A 12,204-nucleotide genomic window follows, 5' to 3' on the forward strand; every position below is an offset into this window, starting at 1 on the left:
ATCAGACTCTCTCCTGGTGTCAGAGAAAATCACTAGTGCCATTGCCTCAGACCTCTGTGCCTCGGTTTCCTGGTCTTTAAAATGTGTATAGAAGCAGCAGTGAACCCATGGGCTTGTTTGGGATTAAATGAGCTGATATGTGAATGTGCTTTGGACAACGCCTCACACGTAGAAAGCACCCAATCTATATAATAACAGTAGTTGTTGGTAGTGGTGGTGTTGGTGGTATTATTATTATTACTATTACTATTATTACCACCCTCCCATCTCAGAGTGGAAAGAGGACTTCTCTTGCCCAGTATCCGTGAGTCAGCCAAGAGCAGGACTGGCATTGGCCCCTGGTACCGTGTACCTTCCCATGAGTGAGCAGGCCTGGCCCCACAGCCCTGTCCTACAGGCAGGCCTGCAGGGGTGTGTGGCACACGCTTCTACCGGAAACCGGAGCTGCCCCAGACCATGGCACACACCGACTATACCACATGGAATCAGTACAGACCTGTGTGCTTTCCCATTGATGCTCTTAGCCGTCCTGTGTTCTGGATGAAGAAACGGAGTGGAAATCACACAGCTTGGTCAAGACCCTCAGTTTCTCACAGCGTCGCTTTTCTCATTGAACAGATAGGTGTGTTATGAGAACTGAGATCTCTGTGTGCTTAGACAGATGCCCGCTGCTGCCCCCCTAAATATAATAAAAGAAAGAGGGACTTTCTTCCAAGAGAGGGAAGAGCCAACTTAAGAGGTTTCCTAGGTCTATGTCCATGAGTCATTAATCAAATGTTTGAATATAAAATCCTCTAGCCAAGAACACAGGTGGCTCTGCAGGTGTGATGTCCCTTCAGTGAAGCTGGTCCACCCTCTTCGTCCTTGTCACTTCTCTTCTCCGGAGAAGAACAGCTTGCACATATCCCATGACTGAGATTCCTTCCTGCTCTGATAGTCTGGTTCTGCATTTGTGGGCTTAGCTGCTTTCTTCCAACTGCTTGTTTTCTGTTGGGATCACCCTTTTCCCATCCCTTTTCTAAGTGTTTTCTATGTCCCATTGATACCAGACTGACTGAGCATGTCCTGTGTTTGGTTTCGGACTTGCATTCAATTAGGCACTGATCTCACTAACACGTTTCTGCCTGGCATGGAGTCTTTTGTTTTATTCGTTTCTCCCACAAGAACTAAGCTGCGCCCACCCCCAACTCACATGGCTCAAGGTTTTCCATGATTTATTATCAGTCTGACACAAGCAGTGCATTTGTTCTAAACCCTTAGAGCCTGAGTGCTGCAGCTTAGACAGAAGGCCATTGGGACATCTCCATGGGTTGAAATCTGAATTCAGCCACTGAGCCCAGGATTGTGTCATTTGTCGCCATCACACCTTTGATCCCAACCTGAAATCGTTTCTCCGCGTGTGTGAGCACACGGAATCACACTCTACTTTACACACGTGTGCCCGTCTTTGTTCTTTTTCTGTCTCACATGGCATCCTTAGGAGTCTGTTGTTGGCAGTCGTTATGTTGCCTTTGAGACAAGTTATCCATCTAAAGATAGGTTGGTTTTCACCCTCATGCTGACAAAGCACAGATTTATATGTCGATATCAATCCTTCTGGCTCTGTGTTGGAACCTCGTGGGCTGGACCTAAAAATGTTACGTGCGACCACATTTTCCCCAAATCCATGTAGGTAATGTGTGATTCCGACCTGCCTTCATAGCTCTTCACGAGCAGTCCTGTTGTGTGAAGGCTCCCCGAAGTCACCTGAAACTTAGGTCCCCTGAAAGTATTCAGGCAAGGGTGAGGCGTGTTTTATTCCTCTCCTTTTATGCTGTAAGTTGAATATTCAATAACCTGTCATTATGAAGCTCCCATCAAGTTCAACATGTTTGCCTAGTTACTAGGATGGGGGCAGGAGGCGAACTACCATGGACTCGTCTTAGGGGCTTAGAGGTTAGTTGATGCAACACAGAAACATACCCATGAGCAATGTATCCGTAAACGTGTATGGATGGTAGTGTAAGCTCTGAAGGGAGAGATTTGGAAGACTGGACTGGTGACAGCAGACCTAAGGAGACGCAGAGACATCCTGATTTCCAGGGACAGCACGGCTTCCATGCCACACTCCTGGCCAATCTCATTCCACTCTCTGAATCGAAGCTTGAGGAACGCAGGCCGTTCCTTGATATGAAAGATGGAAATCATTCCATTGAGCCATGAGGAGGCGCTATTTCTCTATAGCTTCAGTTACAACAAATGCTCTTCCAAATAAGTCTCCATCCCTGAGATCAAATGCTTCTCACCCTACCCGCTTCCACTGGTACCTGTGTAAGGGTCTAACGTGTTCTTGCTAATATCAGTCAGGGTATCAGCAGGAGACAGATGGCATATTCAGGGGGAATTGGACAGAATTTAAGGTAAAAACTATTCAGGGAGGTGTGGGCAGGATCAAAAATGTCAATGAGGCATGTTCTGGTGCCCAGGGACTAGCAATAGCCCGAAGCTGTTACCCTCTGGGCCTAAAGGGACGGGGGCAGGGAGGGAAGCTGTTCCTGAAACCCAGCTCCAGCTATAGGAAGTAGAGAAGGGTTGCCCATAGAAGCTGTGGATGTGGAGAAGGAATGCAGCCTTGCTAACCTGGAGTGCCAAAGAGAGGGGGCAGGAGACCTCAAAACACTGAGTTGTCTCCTTCCTCCATGAGGCAGTCTGCAGAACCAGCCTCATGGGGTACAGAGCAGGGCGGAGAACGGATATGGAAGCAAATAGACTGCCCAGCACGTGCCCCACACTGCACTGAGGCTGCTTCTCACCCAGTTCGTGACAGCACCTTCCCCAGTGGAGCCCTTTCTGGGCTGGAGGGTCACCTGGCAAGCTTTGACTTGCTGCTCGGATCATTGATAAAGCACTAAGTGATTCTGAAGGCTTAGGGAAGATTGTACTTAAGTAGCTTCACCAATGATACACTTCCATTAAATTCTAAATAACTGTCTTGGTCTATATGAAGCGATCGTATCTTCAGGTGGAAAGAAAAATGTTAACATATTTAAGTAAATGGGATGTCTTCACTTGAAATCTTTAAGAAAATGGTTGCAACTGTCTCGTAAATTGATTTATCTATCGGTTGATGGATCTGATTACTAAGATGCCTGTAAGTATCTAGGAAAATGTACAGTTCTCTCCTGGATGCCAATAAGCATAATTTGTAGTGGAAGCGGGAAGTAAAATTTTCTTTGAAGAATCCATTGGATTGCTCCAATGTTTCCTTTTGCTTATCCTTTGGAATACTTTTGAAAATTTTTAGTTAATAAGGCAAAATAAAGAATGCTGTCCAAGCCACAAATTTGGATGTAGAAACAATATATCTGAAAAACCAGGCATTCTTTCATTTATTCTAACCCTAAATTCTGTAGTGGAGAAGTACCTGGAGGAAGATGCACAGAGATGTGGGCTAAACTCAGAATGCTGTGAAGGTTTTTTTTTATTGTTGAACCATAATAGCTAAATGGAACCCAGAATTGTGTGACAGAAGTGCCATTTAGCCCCACTTTCTCTTCTGAAACTCGACTTTTCATACAAATGATATAATAATGACCGTTATTATTTATTTAGGGCTTGGTGTGGGTTGAGAACTGTGTTAAGAGCTTTGCATGTATTAACTCACAACAACCATTTGAGATAAGGGACGTGACTAATAATAACACTTAGGAATCTGAGGCGTTGAGAGATTATTTAACCTGCCCAAAGATACAGTTGGTAAGTGGAAGAAGTCAAATTTGAACCTTGAGATTCAGGATCCAAAAACTGTGTTCTTAAATCCACCCCACGGTCGCTCCCAATTACATTTCTGTACAGCTCCGGGGCTTTCAAAACCCTTAATAAAATATTTATAAATGTATTTATTCACCACCCCATTCCTCAGAAATGTACAGAAACTTTATTTCATGTGAATTTCAGACGAGTCCTGTGCGGTAAGGAGTGTTATTCCTTCTGTATAATCAGGAAGCTGAATGACTGAGCAAGTTACCCGGTTGCAAAGCGGCCGGGCCAGAAGCCAGGATTGGACTTTCTCACCCTGAGTCCGGGAGTCATTCTGCCGAAGCACAGGTTCTTCACCTCACCCCCATCGGGAGCAGGAACTCCTGACCCTGCAAAGATAAACTGATTTGGATTGTAACCTGGGCTGCATGCCTTCCTGGCAATGTACTCTCAGCAGTAATTTAAGTTCTCTAAGGCCCAGTTTCCTTACCTGTAGAATTGGGATAAAAAGAACTACCTTAGGTCTTGGGAACTAGGTAGGGTTGTGAACTTTAAATGAGTTACTTTAAAGGCCAGGACGTTGCCACTCCTGAATAAAATTAAGTTTCAATATATAAATGCATAGACATCATTTAATATCCAGTTATCCCTGTGAGACGTAAATCAGATAAAGTCACTCCCCTGCTGGGAGCCCTCCCTTGGCTTCCCATAGCATGCAGACTCCACCCTGGTTCAGTTGGGCCTTTCATGCTCTGACTTTTGTCCACCTCTGCCTTCATCTCATTGTTCTCCGGCCCTGACTCGCTAGCTCCACCAGCCTCCTTGAAAATCCATCCCCAGGGCTTTTGTACTTGCTCTTCCTTTGCCCAAAGATGTCTTCCCTCCAGGTCTTCACATGGTGGTTTCTTTCTTACTGTCAGCATCCCAGCTTGACTATCACCACCTGAGGGCACCCCCTGGACAACTGCACCATTCTCTGCTCGAGCACTGTATCCCGTGTAGTTTATATCCTCTCGGTTCTTTCCTTTCTAGCACATCATTACCTGTTTGTTCGGTGTTTGTTTATTGTCTGCCTCTCCCCACCAGGCTGTGAACGCCAGCCTTGTCCCCTGTTGTCTCTCCAGCTCATAGCCCACTGTCTGGCACACAGGGCTCAGTCGTATCTGTCAAATGGATAGATGATAAACTGTGTTACCTTCTTAACTAGACTGTCATTCCTAGAGATAGTCCTCACAATAGGCGATTGGGCGGCTAGCTTGCTCTAGCAACTTATTGTAGGGAAAGGCTGCGTTACCGTGTTCCATCAGTTAGGCTAGAGCTATTAACGTAGTGCACATAACGGGATTCCCGTACGTTTCCACAGGTTCAGAGCCACATGGAACGCATGTGAGTGCTGTGAGCCTCCGTGGAGCATGTAATGTTGAAAGCATGATAAGCGGTGTCAGGAATGGATGCTGTGATGTTGGGGTAATTCCCAACCCCTCACTATGAGGCTCTGGTCTGCACAAACTGCCAGTTCATGCAGGGCTGTGCGACAGTCCCAGGGCAGGGCCTCCAGCACTTGGAAGACGGGCCCCGGCCTTCTGTCAGTGGCCTTGAGTGGGCAAAGGAGGAGAATCCGGGCTTTGCCTCACATGCCTGTACTGGAAAGCCCGCCCTACCACCTACTGAATGGCGTAAACTTATCCGTGCCTCCGTTTCCTCAACTGACCTCGTAGGGTGGTTTGTTGGGAGGATGAAGTCAGTCAGTACACATGCTACACTTACAGACGTATAAGTGCTCGAGAAACCTTTTAGCTGCTTGTATGCCTCCTCCAGGAGAACTGGGCAGGATGGGGTTCCTGTTTTCGCTCCAGGAGAACAGATATAGTAAGCCCTAAAAAGCAGTCGGCAATAAATTCCAAATTTTCATTATTATTACTGAAACCAAATTGAGGCTAATTTTCGTATTTCCCCCTAGTGTTGACCCCAGTGTTCCCTCCCTCGTATTTCAGAAGAGTGCCCCCTTCCTATTTATTGAGTGACTCCAAAGAACAATGGGTGCCTTCTGTCACTTAGGCACGAGTGGCAGAAGACACACGTTTCTCCAAAGCAAATGTTTTGCCATCTCTTGAGTAGCTTCGCGTCTCTGATTTTCAAAAGTGCCAGAAGAAAGGACGACGATATCCTGCTGATACCTTTCTTCCCCTGGCTTCCAGAATTCACTCGAAATCATGCTCCATCTTGCCTGATCCAAAGTGTCTTAGATGAAAGGAACCTGGAATGCAGGGACGATATCTGTACAAGTAAAACTGTAACGTAACCACCAAAGCACCACACAAACGGAGATGCAGAAAAAGTCCACTTGATGTTGAAAGGAAACCAGACAGGTAGACGGTTCAATCGGTGGCGGCACAGAGCTTTTCAGCACATCACCCCTTTCTGACTCTCACCTGCGGGACTGCTCATGACAGGGAGACATCTGGAAATCTTGTCATTTCAGATGGATCGCCTTCTCTTTTTAGCCATGAGTCTCTCTACAATTCCGGCGAAGCCCATTTTGGCATATTGCTCTTCGAACGCATTCAAAACCCACGGCAAGCTACCCGTTAAAAAGGCATTATTAGTGTGAGTGCCATGGGAAAATGTAGACTCCCAGGTTGTAGATGAATTGAGATGATTGTGTTGATTGTATCTTTCTACTTATGAGGCATAATTTATGAGCCAGTGCTGGAGAGAGAGCAAACAACGATGAGTGATGACTGACCAAAGCCAGAGTCATAAATCAGGAGCGTGAAGGAAGTGGGGATTCTGATCGAATCTATTGAATTAGCCGTTGGCCTCAGCCAGCGCAGGTATTGGAAAGACCTTTTTAATATCTGTTTGTCTCCCTCGTGGGAATGTGATAACAATCTCATACATGCCCTTAGGAAACAAATAATTTAATTGTTTGCCTGTTAACATGCAACCGATTTACTCTCCTTATTGATTACGGGCATGGCTGTTCATGGTGGATTTTTGTTCACTTTGGGTGTGAGGGGTCAGGAAATGCACATGCTCCAGTTTTCACAAAGAACAACGTCGCCTACTAGTGGTGCTTGACGTAAATGTGTCCTCATTATTGCGGAAATGCTTTTATTTTATCAAAACTTGTCATTATTCCACAAGGAAGCAGGCTATAGGAAATCCCAGAAGTTGCAGAGGCCTCGAAAATTCCTCCATATCTTAATCCTCTGAGAATAACAGTTATAAGGCATCTCAAAATAAGCAGCCTGGAGAAAGCGCAAAATCTCAAATAGCTCCAAGGGCAAGGACAGTTATGTCACTTACATTAGGAGTCAACAGATTAGAGGGATGTGTGTGTGAGAGAGAGCGCACTGGTTGAATTTGGTCATTCCCGCATTCCATTTTTGTATAGAAAATGATAGCAAGTATGAAACCAAAGAGACATCAGCTGGATGCTGACAGTAGAGAAAGCATCTCTCAGTGTTTTCCCTGGGCTTTAACAAGACTTGTAGCATTTCTTCAACCATAAGAGTCATACAATATGTTTTACATTTAGGGAGATTTTTTTTTAATGCTATGATAGACAGTCAGGATAGAGACACATGAAGTCGGCAACTCTGTGCGTTCACAAGATATCTCATTTGTTGGTTATATTTGTTCATTAAAATTGAAAGGTCAGGGCATATTGCTCAAAACTTCCCACGGAAAATCTCGGCTGCTTCTTTTTTTTAACCCTGTAAAGAGGAACCTGAATCTTGAGACCGTTGTTTCTCAGTAGAAATCATACCTGATCTGTGACTGTGTTTATTCGGAACGCTGAATTTCACTTCCGTTCTTTTATCTCTTGTTCAGCTAGGCATAGACAAAAATTCACAGCAACTTTTGGGTAAAGGACTTTTTACCTCAACAGCGAGAATGTCACTGACAGTTTCTTTCGTTCATTTCTTTTGGTGCTTTGGTGTAACAGAAACACTGCCTCTGGTACAAGTTCTGTGAAATCCACGTTGCTTCATTATCTCAGCTTTCTCTTCACCATAACTGCTCTCGTTTTCCAAGTGGCTCATGTAAATAGGCTGATCCTGCTTTGCATAAGCATGTTGATTTATATGAATGCTATTTTTATCTCAAATTGATTGAATACTAACGAGAAAGACTAGGGAAAAAAAGAGCACTGTAATATGAAGGTCTCCTGTCAAAGACAAAAGGCACTAGATGCTACATACATCTCCAGTTATCGATGGAGGATTTTCTACTGCCTACTTCTTAGAAGTGGATATTTCTAAAGAAATACAACAAAACACTATAATGTTGAGACACAAGTGGTTTAAAAATAACATGAATACAGTCACATTTTGGTACCAGGACTCCTCCCAGTGAAACTTCAGGAAGGCATGAGGTTTAGTCTCACCTGATGACGCCAGCATTAAAAAGCCTCGATAGTGTTTATGAGTCTACAAGTTCTGACAATTAAGTTCACAAATTAATCCTACACACCTCATTGCTGAGTATCACTATGATCACCTTCGAAGTACTCCCCTTGGGAAGCTATGCACTGATGCCAGCGCCTAGTCCACCCTTCAAAGCAATTTTGGAACTCTTTTTCTGGAATGGCCATCAGAGCTGTCATCGTATTACCTTTGGTGTCCTGAATGTCATCAAAATGTCTTCCTTTCAATATTTCCTTTATCTTTGGGTAAAGAAAGAACTCACTGGAGGCCAGATCAGGTGAGTAAGGAGGGTGTTCCGATACACTTATTTGTTTCCTGGCTAAAAACTCCCTCACAGATAGTGCCGTGTAAGCTGGTACAGTGTCGTGATGCAAAAGAGCCATGAATTGTTGGCGAAAAGCTCAGGTCGTCTAACTTTTTCACGGAGCCTTTTCAGCATTTCCAAATAGTAAACTTGGTTCACCGTTTGTGCAATTGGTGCAGATTCATAATGAACAATCCCTCTGATATCAAAAAAGGTTAACAAGTTTGCAAACTTAATTGTTAGACTTCGTACAGCTACATCAAAATGAAAGCAACGTTTATGTCCATAATCCTGGGCTGGAACTGTGCTAAGTACTTTCTATGAATAATACTTATTTCATGTCATTCCCTTTCAACCCTCCCATGCCTGCACTATTGCTCTCTTATTGGTGCTCAGTAATTAATTGACAACCTGCTGGCCTCTTATTTTATCACACCTCATTTCGCTTTCCTCCTTATTTTTTCCTCATCCATTGTGGCCCCCACTAAAATTCTATATGCCCTTAAGTCACCAAACAAGGCCCTACTCTTGACAAAGAACCTGCTATGGACATGCACACCTTGCTGTGCGTCGATTCTGCAAGAACGTTTTCTTTTGAAAGCATGTCACTCATTATGTAATAGAACATCACCCCTAGTAAAAGAGGCTGGTCTGGAGCAGGATGGGGAGCCAACAATTCTTTCTCATCAGCCCTGAAGTGTGACGTCTTCAATAACCGCCTGTATGTCCCCTCCCGATTGGAAGACTGACCTTGGCTATTTCAGTGGGGACCGTAAAAGTGGCCACGGTGATATTCTGACCTGGTCTCTGGTTTCCATGAAGCCTGGCTCTCTCTGTTCTGACTTCCCTTCTCCTCACCCCCAGTGCCTCTCAGAATCGACCTCCATCACCTGAGACAACTGGGTATATCTATCCATCCTCACAAGTCAAGAGATTTTAATCTAGAATTGCAAATATTTGCCTATGGACCAGTTGTTTCATTTTCTTGATTCTGAGTAACTTATATATGTGTGTGGATGACATACAGAATCAAACACATAATTTGTTGGAAAGAGCAATAAAAATGTTTATCGGAGAGAAGAATTCCTGTTTCAGTTCTTGTACTTTCTGTCACCTTGAACAAGAGTGCCATTTTCCGAGCCTCAATTTCCTCACCTGTGCGAGGGGGCTGATAATACATTCTCCAGCCACCCTTCAAGGTTGTGTTGTGAGGACTAAGTCAGCTAACATATGTTAAAGTGTTTTGTGAAGTATGGAGTTTATACAGATGTAAGTGGCTATTATGCAAATGATGGAAGACTGTCTCAGAACTCTACAAAGAGCAGGTTTTGCTATGTAAGTAGGTTACTCCTCTCTCTTAAAAATGGGGCTTCTAGCAATGCTATCAGCAAGGGGCTGGGGATTTGCATTTGACAGCCATCCAAAACCTGTTCCACATCAGAAATTTTACTTTAACAAAGGAACCAACCCAAAAAATGTATGGAAACACTCATAAGAGCTGGCCTAAGTACCCCAAAAATCTCTCTAGTGTTTATTGACTTGAACATATCGTTGATGCAAAAGCGAAAGATGAACAAAGATGAAACTAAACTCTCACTGTGAAGTGTTCTACAGTTCTTTTTTCCTAAATGGCTCATAGTTTCAATGGTCTGCATGCTTTTTTAGCACTGCACACCTGCAATGTGTGGACTATAAAATCAAACATATTTTTTGGATGTGTCTTTAAAAGCTCGGGGCAAGTTTTGATAGATAGGTGATATAGATAGATAGATAGATAGATAGATAGATAGATAGATAGATAGATAGATAGATAGGAGACACCGGATGAGAAAACAATCTCCTGAAGTTAGTCTTGCACAACCTGAAAGCTTGGTAAAGAATACCGGTACTCCTAAACACTCAGACAGTCGTCTCGTATTGCCATTTAGATCTATCATTCTGATTGATCACTGTGCAGTTGGCTGTTATTGGGCCTAATTTAACCCTATACACTCACACATCCATCTACTCTGTCTATTGTACCTGACACTCTACAAATTACTTACTCATGCAAATGACGACCTAAGGCAACCTTTTAGGATATTCGTGTTTAATTATACAAATACTTCTTGATAAATGAGATTATACATCCTTCCATATGTGGATTCCCTCCTTGATGAAAGGGAAATCTAATTTTCATGCAGATTTGGGGGGGACGGTGTTTAAGAATTGCTGAGTTTTATGTAGTCTGCAGACCCATCCAGTTTCCAGAAGCTGACAAAAATCACGCCACTCCCGCCTAGAGACGAACAGGTTTTCACTGGATTTCAACCATCTTGCTGCGTTCTGAAATCGGGGCTCCTCGTTGGCCCACCCCCTGTGTTCACATGGGTACAGCATGAGAGGAAGGACCCACTGCCCTTTATGACGACAAAGTCACAAGATCAAAGTGTGTCTGGTTCTGTAGCATTCAGTTGCTTTGAATCGCCAGCTTCATTGTCTGCCTGAGATTGCCTTGCTTCTGACTGGTGTCCCTGATTTCTCTTTGAAGGTCTGGGCAGTGAATTCAGCAGGTAAAGCCGCCAGTAGCTGGACCAGGTGTAGAACCGGCCCCGCCCCTCCGGAAGGGCTCAGGCCCCCCAAGTTCCATGCAGTGTCTTCCACCCAAGCAGTGGTCAACATCAGCGCCCCTGGGAAGCCCAATGGGATCGTCAGCCTGTACAGACTGTTCTCCAACACCACTGGCGGGGCAGAGGCAGTGGTGAGTAAGACAGCATCCGGATGGAAAATCCAGGACCGGTTCATTTTTAAAACATGATCCACGGTGCCCTGGCATTTTGTTTTCCTTGATCCTTCTTCCTTATTCACCTGTTCTTCATTGCCCTGTGGTGAACTTTGTAGCACAAAGAGCCCTCTGAGAAGCGGTGAGCTTTAGGACACAGGCAGAATATATGTCAATGCTGGAGCAGAGAAGTGCTCAAGGTGGTATTCAAGACTCCATGAATGTTGTAAGAAACCTAAGACTTTAGAGACAGTCAAATCAAGTATTTAGAAACCACATGTCAGGCACTTAGTGTAGCAGTGCCATATAGTAAGGGACCGACAAACGGTCATTGTCTGTGGTGTAAGTGTTCATTTGAAAAAGAAAAGCAGAGCAAAGAAAATCCTGGCAATTCCCACGTTGACAGGTGCAGTTGTCCAACAACACCCTAAAAACTCAGTCTTTTTTTCAGTGACTTTGAGAAAGTTCCGGCCCTTTGGAAGAAAGAGTAGAACGGTTCAGTCAACGCAGCTATAGAGTCGCTGTTCATGTATGAACACGTTTGGGACACACTGAGGCGTCCCAGTTTGGACTGTCCAAGGAAATCATCTTTCACATCGTGTTTTAGCCAAGCCTTCGGCTGGAAGGACTTGGATAGTCCACCAGACCGGTCCTGGCATTATTTAAATGAGGAGACTGACACGTGATGAGGTCTCTGCGGCACAGCTTGTGTCACTCTCAGTTTCCTCATGAATGCGTGTAGGTTATAAGTCTTTGTTCACACAAACCTCATAGAAACGTTGTACAGATCCCAGGCTTACATTATAAGTGATTTAGACCAATGTAAGGTACAATTTGGGCAAGTATGGAGAAATCCTCTGGGGCCAGAGTGCCAGGTTCTGAGACACAATTTCCAAAGATAACTCTTGTATGGGAGGAAGTCTACTACTGAATGTGAAAGGAATATTAGCATATTTCCTACAGGGCTT

The 12,204-nt window shown here is 44.3% G+C and overlaps 1 protein-coding gene across 1 annotated transcript in view; it reads left to right on the plus strand.

Annotated features, from left to right (window-relative positions):
• Positions 1-12,204, plus strand: part of USH2A (usherin) — a 582,349-nt gene that overhangs the window by 534,356 nt on the left and 35,789 nt on the right. Inside the window, exon 64 of the mRNA XM_074316330.1 lies at positions 11,006-11,215. Coding sequence (XP_074172431.1) covers positions 11,006-11,215 — 210 coding nt within the window. The remainder of the gene's footprint in view (positions 1-11,005; positions 11,216-12,204) is intronic.

The sequence above is a fragment of the Rhinolophus sinicus genome, linkage group LG12 (assembly GCF_036562045.2).
Source record: "Rhinolophus sinicus isolate RSC01 linkage group LG12, ASM3656204v1, whole genome shotgun sequence".
In the NCBI taxonomy this organism is placed as follows: domain Eukaryota; kingdom Metazoa; phylum Chordata; class Mammalia; order Chiroptera; family Rhinolophidae; genus Rhinolophus; species Rhinolophus sinicus.